At 33.0% G+C, this 17,213-nt stretch overlaps 2 protein-coding genes and 2 long non-coding RNA genes across 4 annotated transcripts in view; 2 read left to right on the top strand and 2 right to left on the bottom strand.

Moving 5' to 3' along the window:
- Positions 1–2,616: 2,616 nt before the first annotated feature.
- LOC140817585 (uncharacterized) overlaps positions 2,617–17,213 on the bottom strand; it is a 36,130-nt gene continuing 21,533 nt past the window's right edge. Inside the window, exon 2 of the long non-coding RNA XR_012114813.1 lies at positions 2,617–3,120. This is a non-coding gene — a long non-coding RNA (uncharacterized lncRNA). The remainder of the gene's footprint in view (positions 3,121–17,213) is intronic.
- On the top strand, positions 3,174–5,634 carry LOC140817583 (flavanone 3-dioxygenase F3H1-like). The gene is given in 4 exon segments (XM_073177345.1): positions 3,174–3,296; positions 4,011–4,423; positions 4,670–4,685; positions 5,117–5,634. Coding segments are annotated over 4 exon segments (876 nt in total). The 5' UTR covers positions 3,174–3,188; the 3' UTR covers positions 5,456–5,634.
- On the top strand, positions 6,652–8,603 carry LOC140816716 (uncharacterized). Its single transcript, XR_012114613.1, has 3 exons — positions 6,652–7,336; positions 7,440–7,502; positions 8,049–8,603. It is a non-coding gene; the product is annotated as an uncharacterized lncRNA (long non-coding RNA).
- Positions 10,328–12,466, bottom strand: LOC140816818 (uncharacterized). Its single transcript, XM_073176289.1, has 5 exons — positions 12,198–12,466; positions 11,978–12,108; positions 11,818–11,905; positions 11,650–11,730; positions 10,328–11,211 (listed from the first exon to the last, which is right to left on the bottom strand). The coding sequence occupies exons 1-5, from the start codon at positions 12,393–12,395 to the stop codon at positions 10,504–10,506; spliced, it is 1,206 nt and encodes a 401-aa protein (XP_073032390.1). The 5' UTR covers positions 12,396–12,466; the 3' UTR covers positions 10,328–10,503.

The following is a 17,213-nucleotide window of genomic DNA, read 5'->3' as shown; positions in this document are numbered from 1 at the left end:
GCTGACTTTATTGCTGATTTGGAAGAGACTTTTGCCACTCTGATCAAATACGGAATCAAGCTTAACCCGTCCAAATGCATTTTTGGCATGAAGAGTGGCAAGTTTCTGGAGTTTATAGTGACAGACCGGGGAATCGAAGTGAATCAAGAGAAGGTTAAATCTGTATTATGCATGCCTTCCCCCCGATCTATCAAAGAAGTGCAGAAGCTGACCGAGAGGATTACTTCCTTTTCTCGATTTATATCACGGTCAGTACACAGGAGTTATCCCTTTTTCCAGGTCTTAAGGAAAGCCCAACAATTTGGTTGGGATGAGAAATGTGAACGGACCTTCCAAGATCTGAAGAGTCATCTAGCCGAGCTCTCCGTCTTGGTGAAGCCTGAAACTGTTCATCAATAGCCTTCAGTAAGTCTCAGACATTATTATGCTGATCGACAGAACCACACATACCAGCAGAGATTTTGGTCTTTATGAACATTACGCAGATTCGATTAGATCACTCTCATTTTTCATAAAGATCAACATCATCTGGAATGCTGTTTTCAGTAATAGCAGATGGTTCGTCTTTCCGTATAGCATAATCAACATCCATCCACCCTAATTGAAGAAGAATTCTTTCTTTCCATATTTTATAGTTATCGCCCTTTAGTTCGGGAATGTCACATTTCATATCAGAAAAACTCGTAGGTTGCATAACTGCACGAAATATCATATGCTTAAAATTTTGAGACAATATCATGTTTTACCAATGTAATTCATGTTTTAAAAATCTAATGACAAAAAATTTGCCTGTAGGCTAAAATTTTAATTCAATAAGATTTTTCTGTAACTTTATGATAAAACTATCAAAATGAATTTTCCTTAACTCCTGTGGGTAAATTAAGAAAATATATTTTGATATTTTAACCTAATTAGTTATATAAATATAATAAAAATCCCTGTGGGGTAAAATTTATTATGTCTATATAATTAATTACAATTGATGTCCATTATGTGATCCAAATCCACTTAATGCATAATTTTTCATAGTTAAGGATGATGTGGCTATTCCTCAATTATTTAAAATTATACGATTCACCGGACAAAATTTTAGCTTTACTTAATGCTTTATATAGTAATTATTTCGCAATTAACACTTTCCAAGAGTGCTCCCAGGAAAGATAGGTAGGGCTAAGGCCCTTTAAATACCTAACTCCTAGATAGAGCAACATTCCTCAGGGAAACCAGTGGCTAGTCAAGGCAATTTAAACCGATCTATGAAGAACTCCATCGGATCATTTTTTCTTACGTCACTTTATAATTATTATTCAACTTAATTATCCACATTTATGTGAATCTTTATAAGCCAAAATTTTTCATTAAATAACTTTATATTCACATTTTTACTTAATATGAACAAATATGTTTCCCATCAGTTTTTCTCTTCAATCAGAGTAGTGATAAAGTGAGGATCACATTTACGTGAAAATGTGGGCTTCTCATCAGTTTTTCTCTTTTATCAGAGTAGTGATAAAGTGAGAATTATTTGTTCATTTGTGAACATCTGAAATATTTTAAAATTTTATATTCACATCTTACTTGATATGTTCATTTCAAATTATAAACAACTCAATATAATTTAATATGAACATAATGTGAATTTTGATTTACCAAAAAAAAATTTCAATACAATTTGCATTTAAAAAAAAAACTTCAAAATAAATATAAATATAATATTAAATTTGCAGGTCCATATCAAATAAATATCCATAATATTTGACACAATATCTAACATGCAAAAATAATTTCTTAAAATGTATTGAAAATTGCATCGAACTTCAAATTATTTTAATGTATACAAATTATTTAACCAAAGGTTATATGTATACCGAATTAAACATATAACCTAATAACACATTAATCATTATTTATTAATTAATTATTATTATTAAAATAATAATAATAATAATTAAAAACATTACCGAGAATTGACAATTTTGTTAATTTTCGTGGGTCCCACATTTAATTTAATTTTTTTTTAAACAAAATTAAAATAATATAAAATTTGCATGCATTTAATTTTTCTGATGACTTCACGTGACATGTTGGATTCAATCACAAAGGCATTTAGGGCAACTCTAACGCTGCGCCAAGGCGCAGCTTTCAATGCTCCAATGGGGCTGCGCTATTTCGGGAGCTCTGCGCCAATTTGGCGCAAGGCACTATTTTTTTTTTTAATTTTTTTGGTTTTTTTTTAAATTATAAATATTAATATTAAAAATTATAAATATTATTTATATAATAATTATATATTATTTTAATAATTAGATATTTTTAAATAATATTATATTCAATAATATATTTAAAATAATTAAATAAATCGAATTAAAAAAATATTATGAGAATATTTTTTTTTAGACTAAGATTTGAAGTAGATGGGTTGGAGATGAATGTTATATAGTTTTTGCACCATTTTAGTGCAGAAACTGCACCAAAATAGATTTATGAGTTGGAGATGACCTTAATAATGGTTCAATCACGCATGCATTTTATAATGATTCAATCACAAAGGCATCTTCATTATATCGATCATCTTCATTCTCTCTGGAATAAAATTTTCCCTTCGTCTGAAATTTCTTTTCTCAAAAAATTTTCAGAAATCAGAAACATAATATTTTCATCTTCAAGATGCAGCCGAGAACAAATTCCAGGTAAGTTTCATATACAAAAACTTCAAAAGAAATTTTATGATATCGCGTATTTTTCAGAAAACAAATTTTAAAGGTAGAGGTATCACTGGCTCTGATACCAAATGTTAGAAATTTTTCTCAAAAATCATGTTTTGCACGTATATAAACATGATATATAATATACGGAAGCGGATCGAGAATTACCTCCGGCCATTGAAATTTTTTTATTTTCTCTGAGTTCCTTATGGTTGAAGCCTTCTAAGCACTTCACGTTCTCCGTAGATGGTGTATATTTCTTATGAGATGTGTGTGCTTAGGGACCTCAATCGTCTCTTTTTATAGGCGTTTTTTCATACCATCGATGAATGTATCGGGAGCCGAGATTCAGAAGGAGAATCGTGTACACATCTAAATTTTCTTGGTCGTCGTCAATATCAATTTGTACACGCTTCTTCTTTAACATGTCTCACGTTTTTCTTACAGATAGATCATGGAATCGATGTCAAACTCATAACAGAAATGACTCGTTTGGCTCGTGAGTTTTTCGACTTGTCACCGGAGGAGAAGCTTCGTTATGATATGAGTGGTGGCAAGAAAGGTGGTTTTATCGTCTCCAGCCATTTGCAGGTCTATACAGTCGTTGTTTTCATTTTCATTCATGCATTATCGAATTTTTTTTCATATATATTATAGTTTTGAAGCAAAAAATCCCATTTTAAAAAAATATGGTTAAAATTAATTATCTTTTTTCCCCTTATTTCCTTCTTATATATTGCTAGTGGTTTTGATTAATTTGCAAGACCATGCTAATTATTTTCAAGCTTTTTTACCACAATTTTCATTTATTAGAAATGTTTTAACGTGATATGTCACGGGGGAAAAGATTGCAATTAAAAAAAAACGTAATCAAATTCATTATGATTTTTGCATGCATAACATATTTGTAATTTTTAATAATTCATAAATATAAACATATTACGTTTTTCCCCCTAAATAAAAAGACAACGTGCAAACTCAAAAGTACCCATGGCGGTTGCCACAAATTAATAAAACGACTAACTAGATGGTCTAATGTATTATATATAGCATTTTCAAATTAAATTTAAATTTTTATCTGAAAAGTTCATAATGATTTGAAAAAAAAAAATTTAAAAAAAAATCGAGTCTATATTAGTTTTAATAAAATTAATAGTTATTTTCATAATGATTTGAAAAAAAAAAATTTAAAAAAAAATCGAGTCTATATTAGTTTTAATAAAATTAATAGTTATTTTCTTATGATAAAATTAAAAAAATCTAAAACCTCAATGATAAATAAGTTTTTTTTTCCTCTGTTTGAAGGATGAAACTGTGCAAGACTGGAGAGAAATTGTGACATATTTCTCGTACCCGATCAAGGCCCGAGACTAATCGAGATGGCCCGACAAGCCCGAGGGATGGCTGTCCGTGACGGAGGCCTACAGCGAGCAGCTGATGAATCTTGCTTGCAAGTTGTTGGAGGTTTTATCTGAGGCCATGGGACTTGACAAGGAGGCATTAACTAAAGCCTGTGTTGAGATGGATCAAAAGGTGGTGGTGAACTTCTACCCGAAATGCCCTCAACCGGACCTCACACTCGGGCTGAAACGACACACGGATCCGGGTACGATCACTTTGCTGCTCCAGGACCAGGTCGGAGGTCTGCAGGCGACCCGGGATGGTGGCAATACTTGGATCACGGTTCAGCCCGTTGCAGGGGCTTTTGTTGTAAACCTTGGGTGTGTTTGGTTGAGTAGATTAAATAAGGATATATTAATAGTCAAATATTTATCGTTAAAATTTTAAGTTGTTTTAATAATCATTTTGACCCGGTTTAAGATCCAATTTTATGGATAACTATTTGATAAATAAAATTAGATCTTAAATCGGGTCAAAATGATTATTAAAACATCTTAAAATTTTAACGATAAATATTTGACTATTAATCTATCCTTATTTAATCCACTCAACCAAACACACCCTGGGGACCATGGCCATGTGAGTAATAATTCCATTTTTCCCTTGACTAGATATCGATCCAGAGTTCGAATAACGTGACGTCAAAGTTGCATGGAAATTTTGTTTGAAGTGCTTATGTTAGAAGAGTGGAGTTAAATAACTTAGCAAATTAAATCAAATAAAGAAAATTTTTTGGGGGTTAATTTGTATACACCACTCTTATGAAATCATGAGATTGTTAAAAATCTGTCGTGACTATCAAAAGTACCTTGTATTTTCAAATCTAGAGAACACACACCAACAAGGACGTTTGTGCTCAAAATTTAAAAACACGGGGATGTATGTGTTTATTTTTAACGATCTCGGAATTTCACGACATGGTGTATGTAATTACCCGTTTTTCTTGAAAAGTTTTTAAAGAAATTGATTTAAGAGGGGAATTAGTGTTGATCTTCGTCCTGATCAAGTAGTATCTAAGTAATGGGAGGTTCAAGAATGCGGATCACCAAGCAGTAGTGAACTCAAACTTCAGCAGAATATCGAGAGCAACATTTCAGAATCCAGCACCAGACGCCACTGTTTACCCTTTAAAGATTAGAGATGGGGACAAACCGATACTCTATGAAGCGATAACATTTTCCGAGATGTACAAGAGGAAGATGGGCAGTGATCTCGAGCGTGCAAAGCTCAAGAAATGGGCTAAAGATATCCAAAAGACGCAAGAATTAGCAGAGGATGAGGTGAAGAACAATACCAGGCTTCATGTTAATGTCAAAACACCCAAAGGCATAGAAGAGATTCCTGCTTGACCACTTGATATAACTTTTATTGATAAAATACAGACTTCTTGTTTTCACTCGATCAATAATGGGGTTCTCATCTTTGGTTCAGAAGCTTATATCATGCGTAAGAAATTTGTAATATGTACAATTTGACTTGTTTGATATGGGATTGTTCGCACCAGAAATTAAATTTAGCACAATATATTGAACTCAAACTCAATAGGATAAAATTAGCCGAAGAAGATAACAAGCCCAATAAATTATAAACCCCTTAATTATCTGAAAGTTGGTGATTGAAATCAGAATATGGAATTATTCAAACAGAAGGAGAAGCTAGCTGGCTACACGATTCGAAGACGAAGATAGTGAAGAATTAAGGCACGAGTTAACAACACAATCAGATATAAGAAGAGGAAGAAAAATAACAAACATTGCTAGCAGAAGGACAAACAACAACCATCATTAAAAAATGCTCGAACAGTAAATATCTAGTCATTCAATTTCATTGGTCTAATTTCTTTATTTTGCAGTAATTTTCTTAATATTTCCAGTAAATTAAATTATTTAGGATTCAAGCAATTACTTTTTGTTTTTCAGGAATTTTTTTTTATGAATTTCATGTTTATCTGAATTTCCCTTGATTCTATTCTGTATGTATATAAATCATGTTTAGGAATTTTCATGCAATTTCCACTTTTATTTTCATTTTTCTATGTTTTTTCCCGTACATATTAGCTTAGAGCATCATAACTATCAATCAAATTATGGAATTACAATCTCTTTTGCTTTTAGAACTTAGATTTTTACATTTGTCGATCAAATTGGTGCAATCGCACATAGCACGCCTCCATTTACACAAAATTTGTGCAAACAAAAGTTGGCACGTCCAACGAAACCGAGTGAGTTGAAAAATAGACACTACAGTAAGTATCACAACTCATTTAATTATGCAATTAAATTTTTCGGGCTGTTAAAAATTTTTCAGGAAAAAATGAATTAGAAAATCTCGAATTCCTTCAAAAGAAATGAATCATCATTGTTGGTAAAAACATATAAAAAAAAAATTAAAACATTAATAGATTAATACATTCTCATTTTTTAAAAACCTAATATATTTTACTTTTATATGTTATAAAAACTCAGACACGTTCGATTAATTTTAAAATATGGTGTTTTTTGTTTGAGCATAAAGTCGATTAATTTTAAAATATGGTGTTTTTTGTTTTTAGTCGATGGTGATGGATAAGTAGCCCAAAAAAAGACCATTGTTCTTGAATAGGCCCAATCTGTTTGCTTAGCAGCCCAAGAGCACAGAGATTTCAGTAAAATGACATTTGAAACCCTTCGTTCTCCTTTCTCTCCGGGTTTCTCAAAATCCGAAAAATTAACGAATTTTTTCCTTTGAACTGATGATTTTCATGAATATTTGATTATTCCTTCTTGAAAATGCCTCGAGAAGATTCGAAACTCGTGAAGAAAGAGGAATTAGAAGATGAGGAATTCAAAAAGAGCATTGTGTCCACTGTTGCCAATCTCAAGAAGAAATCGCCTAGCAGCAATGCCAAGCTAAAATCCGAACCCAAAATCAAGAAATAAGTTAAAAATGTGAAAAAATAAGAAATTGATTAAGATTTTGAAAATCCCAGCTCAAAAAAATCCTCAAACAAGCCGGATAAGAAGGTAAAAAATATAATCTTTTTTTTTGGTTCGGTTTACTGCTTTTGGTTTATGATTATTAGTGGGTTTTGGATGAATGGAGAGATAAAGAAGAAAACGAAGAAAGAAGAGGTGGAGATGGAGATGGAGGAGAAGGAAGGAGGTAACGCAGGTGACACTGATAGGGATGCTAAGAAAAGGGAAAAGAAAGTATTTGATTTACCAGGTCAAAAGAGGGACCCGCCTGAGGAAGTAGACTTGCATTTTACCCCTTGAATTTCATGTGTTAATGTTGTAAAAAATGTGTTCGAATTTGGATATTTTGGAAGAATTTATGTGTTTTGAATTGGCTCAGAGAGACCCGTTGAGGATTTTCTACGAGACTTTGTATAAGCAAGAGTGATATGGCTTCAATATGGTAAGAAAGGTTCCTTTGTCGGCTCAAATTTGAATTTTACTTTTTGTGTATTCAAGTTTTCTTGTTTTAAGAAACAAGTATTCATGAATTCGGTAATATGTTTCACAAACACATCCTTTTAGTCGTTCATTTTTTAGCTTCGGTTTTCTCATGAAATACCTTGATTGAATACTACAAACTGTTGCTATATGATGATAGTATGGAAGCTAGTTTGTACCTGAAAATGCAAGAGAGAAACGAATTAAGTCGTTTCTTTTTCTTTCTATTATTTTTTTCCTCTGAAGCACTTTCATAACATGGCATTGAGTAAGTATATTCATGTTCTGAAGGAAATAAATGTGTTTTGCTGGAGGGAATTAAACTCTTGGTGTAATTTAGGGAATATGGCGTTCATACGAAATTTTTTACTCCATCGATTGCGGTTTCTTATCAACCTTTTGGTCTTCCATACCTCCCTTGCACATGTGCATATCATACAATGTGTTGGTTGTACATATGTGGTAGTCTTGTTTAAATCACTAGAGCTTAAATTTTATTTGTATACAGACCACCTTCGATATTACTATTTACAAAAATTCGCTGCGAACTAGAATGGATAAAGTATCCCGTCAAAAAACATTTGCTGATATAATTCCGGGATGATGGAGTCTGGTTTACTGAGAAAAAACAGAAACGGGCACAGCAACAAAAACTGTCGTGGTCAAGAAGAAATTAAGCAGAATCCGTTAGAGTTGTGAAGAACGTCTAGTTCCAAAGTTGTAATGAAGCAGTCAAAGAAACGCGAGAGCAAGGACAGCTCTTCGGAAGATTATACAGGTGACGATTATGAGGTAGGTTTTAAAAAGGAAAAGAAACGGACAGCATCTTAGAACAAACTTCGATTATTTCTCTTGATCTTCCTTGTTTCTTGACTAAAATGCTCTAATTTTACTATCGCCTTGTCCAACTAATCAACTACCGGGGAATCTGCAGTAATAGCATCTTGTTTGTTCCTCACATCCAAATTTTGGTGTGTTAATTTTTGCCTTTATTTTTCTTGAATGATGATTGTCATTGTGATGATGCAATTGCAGTACGTTCGAAGGATTTTGGTGCAAAATTCTCATCTCAACATTCTAATGGCTAACTGTTGATATCTGTGAAGCTTAGCTATCTTCTATACTAGTATTTAATCCAAGTAGTAAGGAGTCAAAATTTATCGCATTTATCTAGTGATAAAATTCTAAGTTTAAGATGGGATCTCGAGTTTATAATCCAATTATTATATATACATCCCAACTCAAAAAATAAAAATAAAAATCGTGCATTTTAAATTATTTAAGCTTATATTTACATGTTATATATATTGATGTGGAATTAATCTCCTGACCATTTTAAGATTATTATGGAATTAATCTCCTGACCAAAAAATAACAAATTTAGATTATATACGTGGGTAAAGATTTTTAAAATCTGTATAGATCGTAATCCCGCGAGGCGAAAGATTCTTAAGGCAAAGTTTGGCTCCTCCTACAAATGACAAAAACTTGTGTGAGACGATCTCACGTGTCGTATTTGTGAGACGGATCTCTTATTTAGGTCATCCATGAAAAACTATTACTTTTTATGCTAAGAGTATTACTTTTTATTGTTAATATGAGTAGGGTTGACCTGTCTCACAGGTTAAGATCCGTGAGACGGTCTCACATGAGACTCACTCCCTACAAATTAGGTTAGATAGCCTGAATTTTCCACCTATTGTTTTTTTAGTCTTTTAATTGATTGAGTTGAATTTTTTTTTTCTCAATATTTTTTTATGAATTGTGAATTTTAAAATCTGATGTGTTGAAGGGTGCAAGACGTCTTCCTATTTCAGCAATTATGCAGTTAACAATCGGACGTTGTGTGAAATATTTCTTTGACCGTAAAGAAAGAATTGCATGTATGGTGGCAAACAACCAATCGTGGCCTGATTTTGTATTCCACAAATACGAGCAATGGTCAATCAAATCAAGCTATCACAGTGTTAGCATATACGAAATCAGTGACAAATCTGCATCTGTAGTAACACGGGGACGACTAGGACACAATGAACATGTACAAGTTGTGAACTAGAGTAATCGTGATTGCTCGTGCGGGAAATGGACAATTTTTGGAATACCTTGCTCTCATGCCATATGTACAGCAAAGTGGTACAGATTGGACCCGATGGAATTAATGCAGCCGTGGTTTAATATGCACCAATATGTTAAAATATATGAAGGAAGATTTATCCCAATACCAGATGAAGCATATTGGGATGACGCAGAATTTGAATTAAACCATGATCAAGGTCGACGTGAAAAACGAAGAACTGGTAGACATAGAACATCAAGGTTGCATAATGAGATGGATCGACCAACAACAAGAGAGAGACAAACCTATGCACGTGGTGGCACGTCATAATCATGGAGTTTCATGTGTGATTTATCATAATAATATTAAGAGTTGTGTTGCAAGTTAAGTGTGATTGTGTATTAAGTGTGTAATATCAACGGTCTTTAAATAATTGTAGTTGTTGTCTTGGTTGTAATTGATATTTGATTATTTGCTTTGGTCTTTGTTATTTATTTTGTCAATAAATTTATATCACGTTATATGATTTATGTAAATATAAATCTGTATTAGAAAATACATTAAATTTTCAACTTGGTTAATTACATATAAGTCAACATTTTGTAAATAAATTTTTTTATAGTGTTTTTTAACAATATTTTCAAATATATGAATTGTAATTGTATAATATTTATTATACAAATGCCATTATATATCATATTATTTTCAAACATTGAAGTTTGTTTCCACGTTCAATAATACATTTAAAATAATAATACATTGCAAAACAATAAAAAATAGAAATAGTTACTTAAAAAATCCTTCAAACACAAATATCATAACAATCCAAAAGAAATATGCGAAAACAAAATGACAAACTACGATTGACGAGAATATGAAATCAACATGCATAGATGATATATTAATACTAGTAGTAATAGAAATGGCCAGTGCCGCAACCGTGTGGTATACGCACTCGTACACTTCTTCGCAAGTTAAAATGTTCTGTTTCCATCTCTGTATTACGATCCGTCTCTGTATTACGGTCTCTGTTTAAATTGTCTGGAGCAAAACTAGATGAAGTGGCGGAAAATCCATGGAAAGGAATCGGTGAACTCAAATAGTTCGGACGCATTTCGTGATAAAATGAACGTACTTCATTATCAAACTGTCGATGTTCAGAATTTAGAAGCTCAGTGAGAGATACACTACTAGCAACATCTGGAGTGTGAAAACCATATTGCATCAATGGTCGATAGTCAACATTATACACTGCTGAAGGCTGATGTAACGGTCCAGACATTTCATGAACACGTGACGGCCCATGCATGTAATGACCATGTGATGTGCCAGGGACGTCACATCCATGTGGTGTACGATGTTGATGTGAATCAGATGAGCTACTAGAACCCGATTCACGTCGTCGTCGACGGCTACATTCCTCACGATTTTGAAACGAGTTTCTACGTGGTATATCATGTTGCACTTCTTCTTCATTAGATACCCTATTCAGTGCATCACGAAAATGTCGTCCAATTCTCCAATCATCTTGAATGGCTTCTTCAAGTGCCTCCCTCGATTGTTCATGCACGTTAAGCCCTCCAAATCGATTTATGAGTGTGGTTGCTTCCTCGTCCTGTGTAACACAAATCAAATCAATTTAGAAAATGCTAGCAAATAAAGAAAATTAGTTTACATGGCTAAATTTTCATCAACACTAACCACAATGGCTCTGAAACATGCTTGTCCACTGGAGTAACCAACTCCTTCGCTGTTCGGAGAAATGAACCGTATAGTGATGTTGTTGTACCATTTCTTATATTGATAGTCCACCATCATATGTCCAGAGACGAGCATATCCTCTGCGATATGTTTTTCCTTATTTTTCCAAATCTCAATTGGACCACTATGAAATTCTTTCCAATCAAAATTACGGTGTCCTGTTCGAGATAGATTGTGTAGATCATCCCCCATCAGTTGCAGGTTCGGGAATTCGTTGTCGCATTCCAAATTGACGCAACACTCGATTTGGACGATACATTTCTACAATATCAAAACAAATGAGAGGACATACACATCGCCATATTTCCCCTTGATGTCCTTTAATGAATGCTTGCACATCAAGTGCTTCGAAATCGTAAACAGTCCAATTAAACTGAAATTAATAAAGAAAAATAAAAAATCAATACGAGTGTTATATTTTTGTCAGTATTAATATGGATGAATATTGATTTTCAGACACCTGGCCATCCTCCATAAGATCCAGTATCTCGCGTATAATCCGTACTGAGTGGGTAGATGTATGAGTATGACTGAAATGACGAGCCCACCTAAATAAACAAATACAATTAATTTTAAATATTTTCATAACTCAAATGTTAAATTGATTTGCAAAAGTTTACCTTGCTCCATAAGGAGCGATTGGAAGAATTGTATCATAATTGTTATCATTTACATCGGGGGGCGCAGAAACAATATGACAAAAACCATGTACATTAGGACTAATAGATGTCATCATGCTCCAAGCCCAAACCTGCATTAAACAAAATATCATCATTAAAAAAAATATATTTTTAGTTTCAAAAAATTGTCACATTATTGTAGACAAAATAATAAAGCTACCTGTAATATCAACAAAGGCCCGCATATTATTTTCCTCCCTATAATTGATGATTTACATAACTCTTGATAAAGGAAAGATAATACAGCGCTTCCCCAACTATACCTACTCACCCGAGGAATATTATGAAGTAGCTGTAAATACATAAGACTCACACCACCACCACGGGAGTAAGGAAACATGCATCCTCCAATTACCATCAAGGCTATACATCGAGTGTATTGCACCACCTCCAAGTCTGAATTGTCGATATGGTTTTCTCTACAATGTGCGTCTATAGGGATGGCAATGGGCCGGGGCGGGGGCGGGTTTGCCATTCCCATCCCCATCCCCGAATGCCATCCCCACCCCCATCCCCGCCCCCATCCCCGTTTTTTCGGGTTCGGGGAATCCCCAAACCCGAAACTTCGGGGATCAACTTACCATCCCCGTCCCCATCCCCATTTCAAAAATAATAATATGGCAAGATGATGACGGATTCGGATATTTTCTCAAACCAAAACTTATTATTATATATTATTATTTGATATAATTTTAATATTAATATTAATATCAATATCAACAATAATAATATTATTAATATTTTAAAAATTATATTATTAATACTAATAATACTATTATTTTATTATTGATAATATATTTTCGGGGCGGGTTCGGGGATTTCGGGGATGGGGATAGTAATCCCATACCCGCCCCGAACTACATCGGGGATTTAAAAAAAATCCCCGAACCCGAACCCAAACCCGAAAAAATCGGGGATCCCCATCCCCGTTTCGGGTTTTCCCCGCGGGGCCCCAAACCCGCGGGGGAAATTGCCATCCCTATGCGTCTAGAACAGCCATCGACAAGCGTCCTCCACTCACTAAAGATGCAGTGGGTGCGAAACCTAATAACTCGACACATTTTTGTTGCCATTCTTTAGCTGTGCGACTCATGTCGGTTCTCGTTACAGGTTGACCATTAATATTCAAACCCCATATTATTTCAACACATTGGAGTGTGACAGTGGCCTCACCAACACGCAAGTGGAATGTATGACTCTCACGTCCCCACCTCTCGATTAAAGCTGTAATAAGATGATTGTCAATAGGTCGAAAACCACATCGGAGAATACCATATAATCACATCTCATTCAGAAGGGTCAAGACATGATTATGAATTAAGCCAGAACTATAAAGTTTCGAAATTCAGTTATCCGATCATCTGACTTCTAAAATGGTATCGATATTATCCCTTGATATTGTTCTTGAGATATGAGTCTCCTGCAAGTGAAGGACATTCGGTTTGATATATGCCCCCATCTTGTAAGACAAAACAAGAATAATTTGTTATTAATTAGAAATAAAAATACAAAATCAAAATTACATTTTTAAAATTACAATATTTTTTTGAGTCCACAAAACTAATAAAAATTTGTTTTGTTTTATTTTAAAAATAAGTAGAATAATTATATACTGATAAAAAAATAATAAAAGAAACAAATTTATATTATAATTTCATATCAGTTCAAACTTGCTACAACATTTTTTAGTTTATAATATTTTTTAACATTTTTTATCCCTAAAATTTAATTAACATCACAAAATTATTTTTCATTTGATCAAAATTTTCATTCTATTTAAAAGTGAAGGATTAAAAAAAATTTAAAAATTCTCGGATTGAATCTAAATTATATTAATGTCCTAATTTATCTAAATTACGTAGTACTCAACAATTAACATTTGATTTGATAAAACAATAGAAATTATTTATTTTTTCAAAACACTCATTTTTCGTCTTAATAATTATATTAAAATTACGACTGATATAACTCTTCACGATAAGAATATAAAGCCATCCGTATCCGTTTTAACATTAAAATTTGTCACTTCTTTAAAAACATTACCATCTTAAATTATATGAAATAAAAAATATGAATGAAATATATAACACGAAATATAACAGTTGTAAATTTAATTAATAATATTGAAAATTTAATTTAATAAAAATCATTGACTTTATGATAGATGAAGAACTCCAAACTACTGATTTTTCAACACCTGCAAAATAAAAAAATTTAAATAAAAATTAAACTTCGTGTTGACACGAACAATTCTTTCCAAATTTCGTAGATTGCGCATCCCAATATTATATATGTGCTTTCTGAATATTGTCGTAGGAAGTGCCTTTGTGAAGAGATCTGATGAGTTTTCACTTGATGGAATGTGACGAACATCAATACATTTATTCTTCTCAAGCTCCTTGGTGAATGCGAAGAACTTAGGAGGAACATGTTTAGTTCTGTCGCTTTTTATGTATCCTTCTTTCATTTGAGCAACACATGCATCATTATCTTCATATAGTATCACAGGCTTCTCGTCAAATGATAATCCGCATGAGATTTGGATATGTTGAGTCATTGATTTTAACCACACACATTCACGGCTTGCTTCATGTAGTGCAATAATCTCGGCATGATTTGATGAAGTTGTTACAAGTGTTTGTTTCTGTGAACGCCAAGAAATTGCAGTGCCTCCACGAGTAAATACATATCCAGTTTGGAAACGTGCCTTGTGTGGACCAGATAAGTATCCAGCATTGGCATAACCAATTATACTTGGATTAGCATCTTTTGAATACAAAAGTCCCAAGTCTGTCGTTCCTCGTAGATAACGGAATATATGTTTAATTCCATTCCAATGTCTCTTTGTTGGAAATGTGCTAAATCTTGCCAATAAATTTACGGCAAAAGATATATCAGGCCTTGTACAATTTGTAATATACATAAGGGCACCGATAGCACTTAAATATGGTACTTCTGGACCAAGAATATCTTCATTATCTTCACATGGACGGAATCGATCCTTTTCTATGTTTAATGATCTAACAACCATTGGAGTACTTAAAGGATTTGCTTTACCCATATTAAAACGTTTAAGGATCTTTTCTGTATAATTTGTCTGGTGAACAAATATTCCACATTCTTTTTGTTCAATTTGTAAATCCAAACAATACTTGGTTTTTCCAAGATCTTTCATTTCAAATTCTTCCTTCAAGTATGACACAACTTCTTGAATTTCTTTATTCGTTCCAATGATGTTTAAATCATCAACATATACAACAATAATTGCGCATCCGGATGTTGTTTTCTTAATGAAAACACAAGGGCATATTGAATTATTTGCATATCCCTTTTTCATCAAGTGATCACTTAGCCGAGTATACCACATTCGGCCGGATTGCTTTAACCCATATAATGATCTTTGTAATTTCACAGAATAACATTCTCTATGTTTCTGTTCTCCCCCTAACATTGGGAATATTTCCTCATTAAAATGACAATCAGCAAAACGTGCTGTGAACACGTCGCCTGTCTGAGGTTCAAGATATCGAATGATTGATGGACTATCATAACCGATATAAATTCCAATCTTTCTTTGAGGTCCCATTTTCTTTCGTTGCGGTGGTGCAATAGGCATATACACCATACATCAAAAAATTATCAGATGAGAAATGTCTGGTTCTTTACCAAATGCAAGCTGCAATGGGGAGTATTTATGATATGCACTTGGTCTAATGCGAATTAATGCAGCAGCATGTAAAATTGCATGTCCCCATATAGAAATAGGGAGCTTTGTTTTCATAATCATTGGTCTAGCAATCATTTGCAGACGTTTAATCAATGATTTAGCCAATCCATTTTGTGTATGTACATGAGCAACAGGATGCTCAAAAATGATTCTCATAGACATACAATAATCATTGAAAGTCTGGGAAGTAAATTCTCCAGCATTATCAAGTCTAATTTTCTTGATTGTATAATCGAGAAATTGATTCCTCAATTTTATTATTTGAGCAAGTAATCTTGCAAATGCAACATTTCGAGTTGACAATAAACATACATGTGACCATCTGCTGGAGGCATCAATCAATACCATAAAGTATCTAAATGGTCCACATGGTGGATGAATTGGTCCACAAATATCACCCTGAATACGTTCAAGAAACATTGGTGATTCAGTTTGGATTTTGGATTGTGATAGTCTTATAATAAGTTTTCCAAGAGAACATGATTTACAGTGAAACTTATTATTCTGAAAGATCTTCTAGTCTTTCAGCGGATGACCATGTGTATTTTCTATAATTCTTCGCATCATTGTTGAACCAGGATGTCCTAATCGATCATGCCAATTGATCAGTATTGAAGAATTATCAACTACCATGTTTGATTCAATTGGACTTATGTATGTATAATGCAATCCAGTAGGGAGCATTGGTAGTTTTTCAACTACATATTTTTTTCCTGATTTGTATGTGGTAAGACACGTATATTTCTCATTCCCTTCATTCATTGTTTGAGTATCATACCCATGTGAATATATATCATTAAAACTCAACAAATTCTTTTTGATTGTGGTGAATACAAAGGATCATTGATCAAAAATTTTGTACCATTAGGTAATAAAAATTGTGCTTTACCACAATCTTTAATCAAGTCTACAAGACCTGATATTGTATTCACCATTGTTTTTGTTGGTTTTAGTTCCAAGAAATATCTTTTATCTCGGAGGATACTGTGCATTGTACCACTATCAGGTATGCAAACTTCAGCTTTGTTCGCAGCATTTTCCATATTTGAACTTCAAAAAAATATACAATGAAAAAAAAATTATTGACAATACATATGCAATTAATTGAAAAATACAACACATATCATAATTGTACAATAAATAATTATCATATGTATACATGAAAAATAAATTCTTTTACCCTTATATTTTACCAATATATTGTTCATTTTCGGAGAAATCATTGAGAAAATTTGCAGCATCAATATTTTTCATTTCTATCCCACCAAAATATTGATCAATTTCAGAGAAATCATTCATAAAATCATCAGCATCAAAATGAGTTGAATCACTCAAACGGTCACTACGTTCAGTGAAGTTGGTCTCTTTTTCTGTCCCCTTTATCGATTCTTTATAGAGCTTGCAAAGGTGCTTGGGAACTCGACAAATACGAGACCAATGTCCTGGAGT

The sequence above is a fragment of the Primulina eburnea genome, chromosome 16 (genome assembly GCF_022965805.1).
Source record: "Primulina eburnea isolate SZY01 chromosome 16, ASM2296580v1, whole genome shotgun sequence".
Classification (NCBI taxonomy): domain Eukaryota; kingdom Viridiplantae; phylum Streptophyta; class Magnoliopsida; order Lamiales; family Gesneriaceae; genus Primulina; species Primulina eburnea.
Note: the sequence above shows the minus strand (reverse complement) of the source record. Positions and strands in the feature narration are given on the sequence as shown.

What these genes read in the sequence shown, in the direction of transcription:
- LOC140816818 (XM_073176289.1), bottom strand. Translation starts at nt 12,395, where the DNA reads ATGGTAATTGGAGGATGCATGTTTCCTTACTCCCGTGGTGGTGGTGTG. An exon ending in ATCGCTCCTTATGGAGCAAG is followed by an intron (nt 11,906 to 11,977) that starts GTAAACTTTTGC and finishes TTGTTTATTTAG; the next exon opens with GTGGGCTCGTCATTTCAGTC. An exon ending in AAGGGGAAATATGGCGATGT is followed by an intron (nt 11,212 to 11,649) that starts GTATGTCCTCTC and finishes TGTGTTACACAG; the next exon opens with GACGAGGAAGCAACCACACT.